Source organism: Pseudopodoces humilis, chromosome 11 (genome assembly GCF_049639895.1).
Source record: "Pseudopodoces humilis isolate 2021_Gansu_Grassland_sample_001 chromosome 11, ASM4963989v1, whole genome shotgun sequence".
Classification (NCBI taxonomy): domain Eukaryota; kingdom Metazoa; phylum Chordata; class Aves; order Passeriformes; family Paridae; genus Pseudopodoces; species Pseudopodoces humilis.
The window spans coordinates 24824923-24841042 of record NC_142210.1 but is presented as its reverse complement, the minus strand read 5'-3'; the positions used below and the strand labels follow the sequence as shown (position 1 = coordinate 24841042).

The 16120-nt window shown below is 49.3% G+C and overlaps 1 protein-coding gene across 3 annotated transcripts; it reads right to left on the bottom strand.

Moving 5' to 3' along the window:
- Nucleotides 1–6779: 6779 nt before the first annotated feature.
- P2RY14 (purinergic receptor P2Y14) lies at nt 6780–14380 on the bottom strand. 3 transcript variants are annotated; one of them, XM_088061076.1, is made up of 4 exons: nt 13705–14380; nt 10094–10180; nt 9333–9511; nt 6780–8379 (listed from the first exon to the last, which is right to left on the bottom strand). In XM_088061076.1, the coding sequence occupies exon 4, from the start codon at nt 8359–8361 to the stop codon at nt 7348–7350; it is 1014 nt and encodes a 337-aa protein (XP_087917202.1). In that variant the 5' UTR covers nt 8362–8379; nt 9333–9511; nt 10094–10180; nt 13705–14380; the 3' UTR covers nt 6780–7347. The 3 variants fall into 3 exon arrangements, with proteins under 3 accessions (XP_087917202.1, XP_087917201.1, XP_005525272.1); XM_088061075.1 differs by lacking the exon at nt 9333–9511; XM_005525215.3 differs by lacking the exons at nt 9333–9511; nt 10094–10180; nt 13705–14380 and adding an exon at nt 9171–9242.
- Between the last annotated feature and the right edge of the window lie 1740 nt (nt 14381–16120).

The following is a 16120-nucleotide window of genomic DNA, read 5'->3' as shown; positions in this document are numbered from 1 at the left end:
CCCCGGACAGACACACGGAGCCCAGGACAGACACACGGAGCCCAGGACAGACACACGGAGCCCCGGACAGACACACGGAGCCCCGGACAGACACACGGAGCCCAGGACAGGGATCCAAAGCCCCGGACAGACACACGGAGCCCAGGACAGACACACGGAGCCCCGGACAGACACACGGAGCCCAGGACAGGGATCCAAAGCCCCGGACAGACACACGGAGCCCCGGACAGACACACGGAGCCCCGGGCAGGGATCCAGAGCCCAGGACAGACACACGGAGCCCAGGACAGACACACGGAGCCCAGGACAGACACACGGAGCCCCGGGCAGGGATCCAGAGCCCAGGACAGACACACGGAGCCCAGGACAGACACACGGAGCCCCGGACAGACACACGGAGCCCCGGGCAGGGATCCAGAGCCCAGGACAGACACACGGAGCCCAGGACAGACACACGGAGCCCCGGACAGACACACGGAGCCCAGGACAGACACACGGAGCCCCGGACAGACACACGGAGCCCAGGACAGACACACGGAGCCCCAGGCAGGGATCCAGAGCCCCGGGCAGACACACGGAGCCCCGGACAGACACACGGAGCCCCAGCCCTGCCGAGCCTCCCCATCACCGCTGGATGTCGGCCGCTCCCCGCGCTCCGGCGATGTCACTGCGGGCACTGCTGGGGCCTCTTTTGGTCTCTTCTTTCCTTCCCTTAATGAAGTTCTGCTTTTCCCCGGCGGAAGAGCCGTCAGTCACAGTGCGCTGTTTTCGGCCGGCAGCTCATGCACGCCTGTAAGGATTTTTATTTTGTAAATAGGATGTCCACAGCTCGCACTGACATTGTTATTGTTGTTAAAAATGTTCTTTGAAGGACAGCTGTCTCCTGCCTGTGTTCTGATGTGAGCCCAGCTGAAGCACGTTTGGAACCTATCTCCTGTCTGTTTCTCCAGTTTTAATGTCTTGGTTTGAGCCTTTATCATGGATCACTCGTGTTTCAGTGGTGGGCTTGGCAGTGCTGTCTTAATGCTTTCACTTGATGATCTCAAAGCCTGTTCCAGCCTGAATTGTTGTGTGGTTCTCTCCCACCTGGCTCTGGTTCCCTCCAGGCTGTGTGCAACCCAAAACCCAGCGCTTGGTGTAGCTGACTGAGGCTCAGCTCCCTGTCCATGAAGTTTCAAATAATAATAGCAGTTGCTGAATTGTTTTGGGAAGGTCTGAGGGCCCTGAAAGATGTAACATCCCAATGAATACAGTGGCAGGGCTGCTGCCTGGTGAGGGTGGCTGTGAGCACCGAGCAATGAAAGGACCTCCTGTTTCTGGTTCTCTTTGACTTGTGTGGCTTCCTCAGAGATATGCCTGAGTAGGAGGACTCAAAATCTAGAAAACTATTCTGTGTCATAAAACAGTAAATTCACTTTCTTTTTAGATGGGATTGCAGAGAAAACAACTGACCTTTTTTCTGGCCAGAGATATTTTCCATGTGACATTTCCTTGATTCAAATAATCTCCTGTGCACAGCTCCAGAATGATTTTCACAGTGGTGATTATTGTGAAGGTGTAAATCCAGTAAACAGTCTGTATTGCTACTGTACAGTTTCAAACTGGAATACATTTTTTTGCCCCAGTCCAGACCTGGGGCCCCTGTGGCTTGTCAGGAGTCCCTGTGAGGGCAGGAGTCAATTTGGGCAGAAATAGAATGCTCAGAAGGGTGAGCTGGAAAATGCAATGCTGCCTTTCCCATGTCTGTAACAACTCCTCTGTGAGTTCACCTGTCATTTTCCTAGGGCTTAAACCCACTCCATTTTTTAACCTTTGAACTACACGTATTTTATTATCTATTATAGTCTGTCACAGATACCACTATGGAAGGGAACTGAGTAGCTTTTCACCTCTGTAGAGGCTTTTTCACCTCTGTATCCTTTCTAAGAGGTTTAGAATGGTTGGTGAGACTCTTGAACAGTCTGCTGTGTAGCAAAGTACAGCTTGGTTCAGTAGAGCCTGAAATACACCTCAGCAATGGGGGGACACCTGGTACGTGCAGCTTGGTAGCAGAATTTCCTACCCAGTGTGCAGCAGTGAATGGAGAACAGAAGGCAGTGATTGATTTTTAAGGACTGATGTTGAATTTCTTGAAATCACAATGTGGGATCCTGAAACTCCATGGATATTTATGCAGTTAGGGCTCTGCTTTTAAAGCTTAGGTCTCTGCACTTGTATCTAGTCTTGTTTCTGATGTTGTCTTTGAAGTCCATCTGAATTCTTATGATGCCAAGAGATGTTTTTCACTTTAGAGTGAAAGAGTCCTGTTCTGAATGTGGTTCTCACGAATGGGAGAAATGCAGAGAGCTGATATTTGTCTTTCTGAACTCACTTTTCTGGAAATGAAATAGACAAACAAAACTCCCCAGCCCACTGTGGGAAAGGAGCTCTGACGGGTCTTGGAGTCACAAAGCTTCGATTTAACATTTGTAGCTACGTGGGAGACCCAAATCTGAGTGTGCTGGGCTGCCTGACAGCAAAGAGAGACAGGATGAGCAAAAGAGTATCTGCAGAATCAGAGTGCTTCCCCAGGCACTGAGCAAACAGAGCATGTTCTGAGCAGTCTTGTAATCGTTTTTATAATGCATTAGCATTGCTTTGGTTGCTCACGTTGCTTCGGTTCCTGTCTGGGTGTTTTCATCCTTAACTATTTCAGGAAATCCAACACCAAGGTCCTGCTCATCTAAAGGAGTTAAAGTACAAAATCTTTCTGTAATGAAAAAAATTATTCTGTGACTTAAATAACTGATAGTGACCTTAGGAGGAACACACAGCTTCAAGCTTGCTTTTTCTTATGCCCTCAATGCTGTTCTTTGAGGTGGCTTTTCAAGCCCCTCTGAAGTGTGGTCTGAGCTTGTCCAGGCTGGACCAGCTGCAGGAGCAAGGCCCCAGGTAAGACAGATGCATTTTGACAGATGCATTCTGAGTGTGTGTGAGAGTAAATGTTGGATGGGAGGAAGCCCTGAGGTACAGTCTTCGTGAGACAGGGAGCCATGTGGCTCCAAATTTGTTATTTCCAGTCAAAAGCAAAAGAACCTATTTGATGGTCAGACCCTTCCCTTGTCTCAGCCACTGCCAGGGCCCTGTGTTCCAGGAGCCCAGTGTGTGGGGATGCTCTGGTGGTGCCAACCTGCCCGACCAAAGTCTGCATCAGTGGAGAGCAGATAAATTGTACCCAGATTTACATGGTTTGCAGAGCAGAACGACTGCAGATGCTGCAGTAGTTTAACAAGCTGGAGAAGGCAGTTTGTTCCTCGCAGGTGTCTCGTGCCCTGGACAGGCTGCAGTGGGTCTGGGTGAGGGCACTCACTGTCCCCATCCCTCGTGGCCAGGGGTACAAGCTGAGGGGCTGGGACCCAAAGCCCTGCTGCCACAGCCACGGTGGCTTCCCAAAAGCTCAGCCTGACCTCTGGAGCTTTTGGCACTCGGACTTTGGGCTGTTCATTCACAGAGATCTAAACAGGCTGTAACACACAGAGACTGAAACCACCTACCTGTCCTGGTGGCCTGGGGTCCTCTGGGCATTGTCTGCACGGGTCTGATGTCCCTCAGCCACTGCTCTCCCACCCCAGTGCTGTGTGACCTTCTGCCCAGGCTGCCTCTGCCTGCTCTGGTTTCCAAATTGATGATTGATGCAGTTAAACTCAGTAACTCAGTGCTCAGACAGCTGAATCATGTGGAAGTTGCCCAAATGAGCAGTGACAGAGAGAAATAAGTGCTCATGGACCAGGCCAGAGCTCCCTTTCCTGTTCCTGGGGGAGAGGCATGTGGGGTCCCTGGCATCAGTGGCTGCTCCTTTGCTTTTGTCTTCATAAGCCTGAAACTCTTTTTCACCACTTCCCTGCATATATCTCAATTTCAAATCTGTCTGAAATCAGGATTTTGCAATGTAGTTGGTCCTCATTAATTTTAATACTCCTGCATGAAATTCTAGGTTCTGGGAATCTCATGGTGTTTGTTTTAAAGTTGCACCTTAGTTGGCAGATTTGAAGACACCTTGGGATTCTGCTGATTGCAATGCACATTCTAAATCTTTGGCTATTTCCAAAGCACTATTAAAAATAAAAATGACACATTAGGGAAGTTGGGGAAATATTTCTTTTGTGTTTGATTGGTCTGAGAAACCATGGGAAAAGATCTGACACCATGCTGGGGGTGAGGTACTGACAGCAATACTGAATCTCCAACTGCTGGCCCTTGGCTGTAGTTAAGAATCCACAGGAAATGTCTGGGTTTAGGTTTAGTCATAAACTGAAAGTTCAGACCATATTTGTTAAAATGTTTGCAAAGCTTCATAATCTGGAATGATTCTGTGTCCAGTTGTGAGCAAACATCGACTCATTTTATTTTCTGCTCGTGCAAAGCTGATCTTCCTATACTTGTAGGGTTTTTTTAAAACCCAAACTGCAGCACTGGCAGCTGTTTCTGTGTGTCTCAGTCAGTTTCTCCTTTTCTGTAGAGTCACTTAACAGCTCAGGGAACTTTTCCAGGTCTATAAAGACAAAGTGATGGTTCAGTAAACCTTTACTGCATAAAGGCCTGCCCTTCCTGCAGAAGTGTTGTGGGAAGAGAGCAGATACTGGAATGTGAGTGCCCCAAGTGTGTGAGGAGCTTGCTTGGGGTGTGTGAGGCCTGATGTGCTGGGAAAGATGTAAAAGGATTTATTTACCCAGTCCTAAAAAAAACCTGGCCTCAGTTCATCCAGCAAAGTAAGGAACAAGGCTGAGGGGATGGATCAGAGGCTTGGTTTGATACTTGGGACTTGCCACTCACAGCGTGGGATTGCAGCAGGATCAGGGGCATGGGACCATTTCCTGCCTAGGGAAGCTCTTGGAGGAGGATTTTTTCGACATAAATGAAAAGCTGGAAATGTAGCATCCCTTTTGAACACAGGTTTTGATCACTATCCATCCCCCTGGTGCCTGCATATAGATTCTTGTCATTCTAATATCAATAATCTGGTATTAGGTGGTGGGGTGTGAAACGATTGCACAATATAAATAATTTTTTCAAAGCCTGCAAAGCAATTAAAAAGTTACCCAAATTTATATTGTGGAAGTGTTTTCATCTGTCTATGCCAGCAATCTTTCACAGCTGCAATTATGTAAATTTACGTAGGCAAATACCAAGGCCTGCCATGTAGGGAACCAAATGTTTTTGCCATAAATGACAAAAGATCTCCCACAAAGCACCAGATTCCCTTCTGCAGCAGCCTGGTTCCCTTGCTTGGAGGGCAGAGCCTGCAGAGCCTCAGTTTGACAGAGTCAGGGAGCTCTGAAAGAACCATATAAATATCTTTTATGTATTTTCTTTAACAAACACACCCAGAACACATTCTCCTGTGTAGTCCTTGTGGGCAGGTTCAGGCACTGGGGCTCACTGGCACCAGGCTGGAGCTGCTCTGCCGGTGGCTGGGAAATCCCTGGAGCTGAAATTGCTGCAGGAGCTGTGTGTGCAGCCAGGGGAGGTGTCCAGAGCCTCAGCTGGAGCACAGCCCTGGGCAATGGGACAATCCTGCTGGGCTGCTGCTGCTGACCAGTGCTCTTGGATCAAGAGAAGTCACTCACAGCCTTGGAGAAGATGAAAGGACCAAATGTTTAAAAATTTTTCCCCCTTAGATCTGTTTGGACTAAAATGAAATGCAGTGACAGAAAGGTGAAGGACTTGTTATTTCTGTTCCTATAGATACTTTGTTAAGTAAAACGAAGACATTCAGCTCCAGAGCTACTGTCGAAAGCCTTAGCAGGTACTTTAGGCCCCGGTGTGTTTTCCCTGTACAATAATAAAATCAATTAAAATCAATTTAATCAATTTTAAAAGATCAATTGAAATCAATTTAATCAATTGAAAAAATAAAAAAGCTGCTCTGAAAAAGAAAGTTATAAAAGAGATTATATTTGCATGGAGCAGGTTGGTGGCTTTCAGCTGTTACCTTGGTACAGACAGAAATACTTCACTGAGGTGTAAAAATCATGGGAAAACCAGCAAGCCATTCTTTCTAGATTTAAATGTCCCAGAGTTTTCAGACAGCTGTACTTGTGTGTTCCCAGATGGCTCTGTGATGTTCTTGCCTCCTTCTGCACCAGCAGGAGGGCGTTGCTGCAGTTCAGTGCAGACACGTTCATGTGAGCCCAGGGAAGCAGACTGGTGTGGTTCTGTTCATGTGAGCCCAGGGAAGCAGACTGGTGTGGTTCATGTGAGCCCAGGGAAGCAGACTGGTGTGGTTCTGTTCATGTGAGCCCAGGGAAGCAGACTGGTGTGGTTCATGTGAGCCCAGGGAAGCAGACTGGTGTGGTTCATGTGAGCCCAGGGAAGCAGACTGGTGTGGTTCTGTTCATGTGAGCCCAGGGAAGCAGACTGGTGTGGTTCTGTTTCTGTAAGCCCAGGGAAGCAGACTGGTGTGGTTCTGTTCATGTGAGCCCAGGGAAGCAGACTGGTGTGGTTCATGTGAGCCCAGGGAAGCAGACTGGTGTGGTTCATGTGAGCCCAGGGAAGCAGACTGGTGTGGTTCATGTGAGCCCAGGGAAGCAGACTGGTGTGGTTCTGTTCATGTGAGCCCAGGGAAGCAGACTGGTGTGGTTCATGTGAGCACAGGGAAGCAGACTGGTGTGGTTCATGTGAGCACAGGGAAGCAGACTGGTGTGGTTCTGTTCATGTGAGCCCAGGGAAGCAGACTGGTGTGGTTCTGTTCATGTGAGCCCAGGGAAGCAGACTGGTGTGGTTCTGTTCATGTGAGCCCAGGGAAGCAGACTGGTGTGGTTCATGTGAGCCCAGGGAAGCAGACTGGTGTGGTTCTGTTCATGTGAGCCCAGGGAAGCAGACTGGTGTGGTTCATGTGAGCCCAGGGAAGCAGACTGGTGTGGTTCTGTTCATGTGAGCCCAGGGAAGCAGACTGGTGTGGTTCTGTTCATGTGAGCCCAGGGAAGCAGACTGGTGTGGTTCTGTTCATGTGAGCCCAGGGAAGCAGACTGGTATGGTTCATGTGAGCCCAGGGAAGCAGACTGGTGTGGTTCTGGGTCTGTTGGACACTCCTCTCAGAGAGCCACTGCCTGAAGCTCCACACTGTGCTGTTCAGGGACTCCTCTCTCTGTACCTGGGACCCAGATGGGATCAGATGCAATCAGGGCATCGGCTGAAACAGCAGGTAGTGAATATATTGGCACATGCAATTCTGGGTTCAGACAGAGAAGCAGCAGCTGGTGCTGTGCTGAACCCCTCTCCTGTTAGTTGCTGGTTGTCTCTGTTTCTTTGGGACATCTGCATTCATGAATAACTTCCTGAAATGTGCATTACTGTAGAGACACAAACCTACACTATGTTTATACTTTCCCCAAGCGTATTTGATCTTCTGGATTTAGAAATTTCAACCTCACTTGAAGCTTTCAGCTTGAGATGCAGTTTTTGATACAGCTTTTCTCTGAAGGGGAGGCAGAGGTAAAAATAAATAATGGGGTCGAGGCAGATGTTTGCAGCAGACAGCACCAGAGTGAACTCCTTGGCGTAGAAGAGCGATTTCTGGGACTGGCAGGTGAAGTGGGAGCTGGTCTGGCTCAAGGTGTACGGGGTCCTGCAGAGGTGGTAGGGCACAAAGCAAATGACAAACACAAACATGATGGTGAATATGTTCCGGCTGGTTTTCCTCTTGGCCATGTCTGAGCTCCTGTGGAATTTTTTGTAAGAGCTGTATATTTTTTTGGATATAGAAGTGTAGAATACGATTAGCAGGAAGAAAACAATCCAGAAAATCCCTGTGCAAATATAAGTTGTTGCTTTGTGCCATTGTCTGCCAAGCTCACTTTTAAGACCTATACATTTTCTGGAGTCATTGTCTTTAGTGATTTCATTAGTTAAAATCATATTTGGAAATGACAGAATCATCAGTAACAGCCATATGATTATGGAGACCACCTTGCTGTAGTTAACTGTGTGAACAAAGGAGGTGAACAAAGGCTTCACGATTTTGTAGTACCTGTCAAACCCTATGAGGCCAAAGAAGGCGATCCCGATGTACATGTTCATGTAGAACACAACCGCCGAGTACCTGCACACCAACAGGTTCAGCCCCACAGGGGCAATTTCTGAATCTGCAAGGATTTTGAAAGGAAACGTCAGGCTCATGAGGAGGTCGGCCACAGCGATGTTCTTGAGATAGACAATAAAACTCTTTGTGCTGGGAACGTAGAGGAAGACCCAGGCTGCCACGGCGTTGAGCGAGAGCCCTGCGAGGAAGATGAAGCAGTAGAGCAGCGGGATGACTCTTGTGGTTATCACCGTGCTGTGGCTGCAGTTGTTCCCCCAGGGGCTGCTGCTGGAGTTGAACATCTTGCAGTATCTTCATTCCTAGAAGCACAGAACACAGTATCTCAGTAGGACAGCGTGGTGCTGGGCTTTCTGCTAATTACTCTAAGTTTTCTACCCTCACTTCCAAACGAGCTGGGTGTGCCTCTCAGAAATGAGCACGTTCCCACACCTCAGCATTCCCAGCAGAGAATTTTCTGAGCGGTGCCATCTCACTCCCTGGGGATGTTCCAGGGCACGTTGTTGCTTTGATCAGAGGATCCATTTGTTTCTCTGTCTGACTTTAACCCGCTGCCCTCCAGCCCAGGGCTGCCCCTTTCCTGCAGGCCTGAGCCCACGTGCTGTGAGCTGGTGACTCAGGGTTAATGAGATGTGTTAAAGGACTGGTATTTTAAACATTGATTTACCATGAAACATCAGGAATATGAATATTCCTGGCCAAAGCATTCTGTAAAAGCTCCTCTTCTGTTGGTCAGGACTGGAGATACGTTGCCATATGCTGGGCATCTCCAGGTTCCCTTGCAAGGAACTTGCATGTGCAGCTGGCAGAGTTTGCTCCAGCAGCCCAGCACACAGGAGCGTGCCTGTGTGCTGGTTTGTCATCTGGGAGCTTGAGTTGGCTTCTCAAGTCAGTCAGATTTATATTTTAAAGGATTTCCAAGAAGAAATCACATCTGCTGTCTGCTTTTCTTTGCCAGAATGTTTGTGGGGGTGGATTATACTCTGTGGGGAGGGCAGAACAAATATAGATATAAATATAATGCTGCTGTATTTGGCAAGTGAAGCCCTGGGCAACTGGAAAATATGTACTTAGAAGCTGGGAAAAAACCCACCTTGTCTTTTAGAAAATAATTTCCTTTTATCCCCATTCTGAGTCAGTAGCTGATGTCTCTGTGGGGCGGGTTGGAGCCCGAATGCAACCTTGCAATAGCCAGAAATGGACATTTTTTCTCAAATAGGTAAAATGGTCTTCTTTGGTGTATTGTTTTCTGTACCTCTTGCAGATGGTGTAAAGGCTGATCAGCTCAGGTGTGTTCTGGAGAGGAGCACGGGGCAGGTGTGATACCCTGTGCACACCCAAAGCCTGCACTTCACCTCCTCCTGGTCTTTATCCTGCCAGAGCAGCCATCCTGTCTTTGTGTTCCAGCTCCATCAAGGCATTTGTTTTTGTTTGCTGGGGTTTTAAAAGAAAACAACGGTTTGGAGAGTGGGCATTAAACTACCACATGAACAGATGTGTTTGAGCTGAGGTTATGTGGGTAGAGCTTGGGGTGATAATGCTGAAATTAGAAGCATCTTCTGGAAAGGCACTAATAGCAAATGGCATTTTAATGTAAATAGTAACACACTGTATTTAAAAACTGTTCTCTTCTGCTGTGTCCCTGTTCACTTTCTCCCTCCAGGCTTTCTTATCAGGACCCTCTCTCTGCACATAGTGTGTTAAGAACCTGTCCCCAGCCAAGAACACACAGGTGGGTCTTTCTGTGCTTGGATTTGGGAACAGGTATTAAATTAGAAGTTCATGAAGTATATTTTGTGCTGAGGCATCATACAACAAAGGATTATTTCAGAACTGTGTGACTAGAGATGTGGACATCTAATCTTTGTAAAGTCCATTGAGTCTGTGCAGCATGGAGGACACCCTAGACAAATTTCACATTTGATACCAGCAGATTTATCAGCTGCCTGTCACTGAGAGGGAGCCACAGGCCAGGCCAGACTCTGTACATTTTCCACATCATTGGCATGCCCTTACCTTCCCTCAGCTCTGCTGTGGTACTTCGCTGCAGGTCCAGAGCGCTGTCCCTTCCCAGGCACGGGGCCTCTGCTCTTGCTGGGACACCTGTGGGAGAGACAGAGATCCTGGCTCCTGGCAGTGCACCCCTGGGGGCTGAGGGGCTCCCACAGCCCAGCACTGAGCAGTGCTCACACATGGCTCCAGATCCCTCGGGGAGCCTCAGGCTGCTTAGGGACAGATGTGGAGCAGCCGTGTTCAGGCTGAGCCCTGTCACTGCTGGCTGGGGCTGGGGGCTCCCCTGTCCCCTGCTGCTCTTGTCCTGCTGCTGTGAGCAGCCCAGCAGTGACAGCAGGCACTGCCACCTCCCTGGCCTGTCCCCTGTCCATGGAGCCCAGGTGGCTCCTGTGCTGGCAGGAGGCAGAGGGGACGTGCCAGTGCCAGCGTTTGGCAGGGCTGGCACACACACAGCCTTTCACACTCCAGCAGCCTTTCACACTCTGCTCTTGCTGGACACTTGGGCCAGCCTGAAGTGTGAATAATGTCAGCCAGTTGTGCAAAACCAGCAAACCTGATTCACCAGATGACTGAGACTGATTGGGTAAAACATAGAAAAGTTCTGAAGTTTCTCAGCGTGCAAATCATGTTGTCTTGGCACAACACACAAAAAGGAAGCTGCATAAACCTTTAGAAATGCTCAGTCCCTTCTGAGGTCAGACTCTTGTGCTGTCCCCTGTGACTCTTCCACAGTAGCATTAAGGCAATTCTTGACTTCTGTGACATGGCTGTCAAGTTTCAAAGTTCACCCTGCTTTACTGAACATAAGAATAATATTTATAAGTTGTGTTATTTGTTTATTTACCCTGAATTTACCAGAGGTTGTGCAGTTCCAAGCACACATTTTAGCTATTTATGGAAACTAATGCAGCTGTTTATTAAATATGTAATATAGTCACTGGGCCAGGAACTGGTGACAATGGTCACTATCACCAGAAGCTGTTTTTTAAATGCAAAATGGAGTTAATCAGGGGATGTGATCACGCTGGATGGTACCTCTGACGTGAGGGGGAAGATGGAGAAGGAGGAAGCGCAACACACTCCACAGCCATTGCAAGTCGTGCTGAGTGTGCTAAAAGAAGAATCTTATTTTAAGATTTTCCCTCTAATGTGGCAGGAATGTTGGTCCTGGTGGAACTCGCAGTGCTGTCCGTGCTGGTGCAATCCGGTGGGAAAGCTGCAGCGGGTGTCCCTGTGGGGCAGGAGGGTGCTGAGGCTCAGGAGCTGTGCTGGGCACTGGCAGGGGCTGGCTGAGCGTGCTCAGGGCTGCTCTGACCCTTCTCTGTGTCCCCAGCGAGGAGCCCAGCCTGGCAGCCTGTGGGGTGTGGGCTGCCTGGAGACACTCCCCCGGCTGGAGCTGCTGCTCTCCTCTGGAAGGCACTGCTTGCAGTAACTCTGGAGATATCTTGGTATATTTGACGTGCTGCAAGCTTGCCAATAGACTAAAATTTTGTTATTTATTGTTCTTATTATGACGTTTGTCGTAAGGCAATGTCTGTTTTTTAATACTTAAGAGAATAAAAGTATGCAAAATATACTAAAAGGTTATTTTAGCCTCTGGAAGTGGCATGCTGGCTGGTAAGTCGTTCTTGTTTGTCATGGAATGTAGTGGAGGAAAATGGGATGAATCCCAGAATTAGGATGGCAGAAGAAATAGGTGTCATTCCCATGGCAGGAGGCAGCTGGGGAGGATGTGCCCTGGTGCAAGTGGGAGGAATTAGGATGAGCAGGTGGCACTCCCGTTGCAGGAGGCAGGAGGATGCAGCGTTACCCGGGTCCCCTCCTCCAGCAGGGCTCCAGGAAGGGCTCGGTGGGTGCAGCAGTGACCACGGGAGTGCCTTGCCCTCTCCTCCCAGCTCCTGCTTTCCAGACCCCCAGGAGTGCTGTGCAAGGACAGGGGACACAGAAAGCCGTGGCTCTCCTCAGCTGCTCCTTGGCTTGCCTGTGACAGTGGCTGAGAAGGGACGTGTGGCCCCGTGAGCCTGGTGGCACTGGGGGTGTGCTCTGTCTGCAGCAGGAGGGGAAGGACAGCTGGGTGAGCCCTCTGTCCACATCAGCAGGACATCCACTGCAGATCCCAACAGGCCAAATGCAGGATGCTGCAGCGAGGTGAGCGCAGGTATCACACAGGTGAGACCATCCTGATGTTCTCCTGGCAGCGGCAGTGAGCTCCTGCTGCTCTGAAGGACACGGAGAGGAGAGCCAGCAGCTACACACAGCACAGGAGATAAGGTTGTGTATTTTCCATCAGGGCCATGGGCTCCTTTGGCCACGGTGGCAGGACACCTCAAGGGCAGAATTGTTTATCTGTCTTGCAAAAACCACCAGGAACTGTTCCATTTCTTCTTCCTGTCCGGCAGTCTCCGTGCTCTTTTGAATCTGAAATCTAACAGCTTTGTCTTCCTGAGAAGCTAAATCTTCCATTCTCTTTTTATTTCTGAATTTTAGACAAGAGCATGCATTATTGTAGTCTGTGAAGTATCTGTGCAAAGCCTGGTACCCACCTGATGCTCAGATGGAACCTTGGGCAATGCTTTGAGCTCTTTGCACACAGCATAATTCCAAATACCGAGGTTTTAAAATTAAGTCTCGAAATTCCCCCACTGAGATCTCACATCAGTTATCATACTGGATTTAGGGAGTTGTGGATGTGAGAGGAAATGTTAGGTCAAGTAATAGTTTAAGAAGTGAATAATAATAATAATAATAATTATAATAATAATAATAATAATAATAATAATAATAATAATAATAACAATAAAACTTGCAATGAAGGAAAATAACAAGGAGAGCAATAAACCCCAACAAAAACAAGTGGATCAGCTTTCCTGGTGTGCCCCTCTGCACTGGCAGGGCATGTGAAGCTGGGAAATCCTTGACTTGGTGCAAGCCCTGCTCAGCAACAGCTAAACCATCAGGGTGAAATCAACATCGTTCTCATCCTAAATCCAAACACTTTTCTGTACCAGCTACTGGGAGAAAATTAACTCTATCCCAGCTAAAACCAGAGCCCTGGGTCAATAAAACATTTCATTGTCCTAAAACTGGGTTTTAAAAGTAGTAAAATGTGGCTCAAGGGAGTTTTCCCCTTTATTATTATATTTTAATAGTAGTAAAATAATATATTTTAATAGTATTTTAATAGTAGTATTAAAATAGTATTTTAATAGTATTTTAATGTCATTCAAATATTTTATTTTAACTTCTGTTTTCTGATGTTTTAAACTATGAGTTTCATATAGTTACATTTTCTCAGTCATAAATTAAAACAAAAGTAGTTGCTTAAGAAAAATATATTTTTTAAAGCAGATGAGAAGAATCCTTGCCTGTGGATCCTCCATCTGCTGGCACAGCTGGAGCTGCTCCATGGCTGAAGCAGTAGTTTCTGTACCGCTTTCTGTAGATAGTTGTTTAGTTAAAACTGCTCACTTGTGCTATTAGGTGTTAGTAATTTGCAGAAGGCCTGGATGCTCACCTTATTTGCCGATTTTAAAAGTAAAATTGCGGTGGCAGCTACTTAAAAATACTCGGGGATGTTCGAGAGCGTTTGCAGGGGACAGGAGCAGGTGTCTCACCTGGACAGGGGGGTGGGATGGATGCGTGGTCCCTCTTCTGCTGCGCCGCACCCAGAGCTCGCTACCTCGGCAGCTGCACGGGATGGTCCTGGCCCTGGGGAACCGGTCCGGGATGGTCCTGGCCCTGGGGAACCGGTCCGGGATGGTCCTGGCCCTGGGGAACCGGTCCGGGATGGTCCTGGCCCTGGGGAACCGGTCCGGGATGGTCCTGGCCCTGGGGAACCGGTCCGGGATGGTCCTGGCCCTGGGGAACCGGTCCGGGATGGTCCTGGCCCTGGGGAACCGGTCCGGGATGGTCCTGGCCCTGGGGAACCGGTCCGGGATGGTCCTGGCCCTGGGGAACCGGTCCGGGATGGTCCTGGCCCTGGGGAACCGGTCCGGGATGGTCCTGGCCCTGGAGAGCCGGTCCGGGATGGTCCTGGCCCTGGAAAGCGGATCCGGGAATTCTGCTGTCTGCCGGAGCCGGTCCCGGAATTCTGCTGTCTGCCGGAGCCGATCCCGGAATTCTGCTGTCTGCAGGAGCCGATCCCGGAATTCTGCTGTCTGCAGGAGCCGATCCCGGAATTCTGCTGTCTGCAGGAGCCGATCCCGGAATTCTGCTGTCTGCCGGAGCCGATCCCGGAATTCTGCTGTCTGCAGGAGCCGATCCCGGAATTCTGCTGTCTGCAGGAGCCGATCCCGGGAATTCTGCTGTCTGCCGGAGCCGGTCCCGGAATTCTGCTGTCTGCCGGAGCCGGTCCCGGCGCTGCCCGCCCGCCGTGCCCGCGGCCCCGCTGCTGCCAGCGGAGCCCTGCGGGGACTGAGGAGCAGAAAGGGGAAGGGCTGGCGAGCAGGGCCGTGCCCCTGGCCGGCTGTGGCCGGGCTCTCAGCCTGCAGCCGGCCCCGCAGCTCCTCGGAGACCGGCGCTGAGCGGCTCTCGGGAGCGCAGCCGGCACAGCAGCGAGCGGTCCGAGCCGCCGGGCCGGAATTTGCTTTTCCCAAACTGTTCCCAGGGCTGGCTGCGACCTTTGGTGTGACACATCCTGCCCCGAGAGCTGCGGCTCTGTGATGGCAGGTTTGAACTGCAGCCACGGGCTCGCGTGGTGCCTGCTCAGGCTGGGAGATGGGTTCTGGGGATACGTGATGGGTCTTTGCTGTTTGGCTGTTTCCTTTCTCTTCTTTTTCGTGACCATCTTCTATTTTAGCCTTAAACACCTGCTTGGCTTCCTCCCTTCCTCTTCCTCCCAAAAGTTTTGAGATCAAGTACAGAATTAACAGAAATGTATGGTAACGGAAGAGCTAATATCTTCTCTGTGGATATAGGAAAGGAGCATATTCTGAGGGAGAGCTGAGGTTTGGGGAGATAAATTGAGGTTTAAATGTTTATTTAAAAGTATGAAATATGTACATTGTGTACCTTAGATCAAGTAAACATTAAGTGCAGGACTTGAGCTCTGCTTGCCAGTGTGTCACCTAAACCCTATGGAAAATACACAATTCCTCATGGACTTTGCTTCTGTGGGGGTTTATCTGTGTAGAAGAAGGGCCCAAAGGCACGAGGAAGCACATGTATCTTCTCCCTGCGTGTTGCTGCCACGTCCACATCCTTCACTTGGGGCCATTGTGAGTTACCCTGAGTCTCTAGGCCCTTCCTTCCCCCAAATGTCTCTCAGTGCAATAAGGGGTGAGTATTCTTGAGAGGCAGAATTGTCTGTACATTCTTGTCAGTACTCTTGCCCCTCTCTCAATCCTGAGACTCACAGCTCAAAGCTGTAGTGGTCCATCCATGATTTTGGAGTGCTGGGTTTGGGTGTTGGTTTCATTGACAATTTCATACTTCCCCTATGGGTCAGGCAGAACAAACAGTGCACGAGGCTTCTCAGATGCTCCCCGGAAGGCACCGGTCAGCCAAGCTTTTCCTCTCTTTCCATGCACCCTGTGGTCATTTCTTGAAGCAGGGATGAGAGGAATGGATCAGATAAGGCTTTGCTTTAAAATCTGTGGGCTCTCTAAGATAGCTAGGAGCATGGGAAGCCCCAAAGAAGAGGTAGTGCAGTGTTTTCCAGTGCAAGATGCCAGCCTGTGATGGATTAAATGTTGCAGCACAGATAATTTTTGCAGTGAGAAGTAAGCAGTTGTCCAGGGCAGAGGATTAAGGGCTTAAGAGTGGGTGGGGTGGCTGAGCTCTGTGTACAGCTTCACCCCATTGGAATGACTTGGGCCAGCAGGGCAAACCGAGGGGGAGCTCTGTTGTACAAACATGGGTGCTTTTCCAAAATGCCAGCCAAACCCCAAATTCAAGGATCCCAAGATATGGCTGCTGTTTCTAAAGGGTTAGAAAGAGGCAGTGAGCATGGTCACTAGAGGGCCCTGCACTTCACCATGCACTTTAGGTGGCTTAAGAACAAACTGATAATGTATTTTACCTTTAGCCATA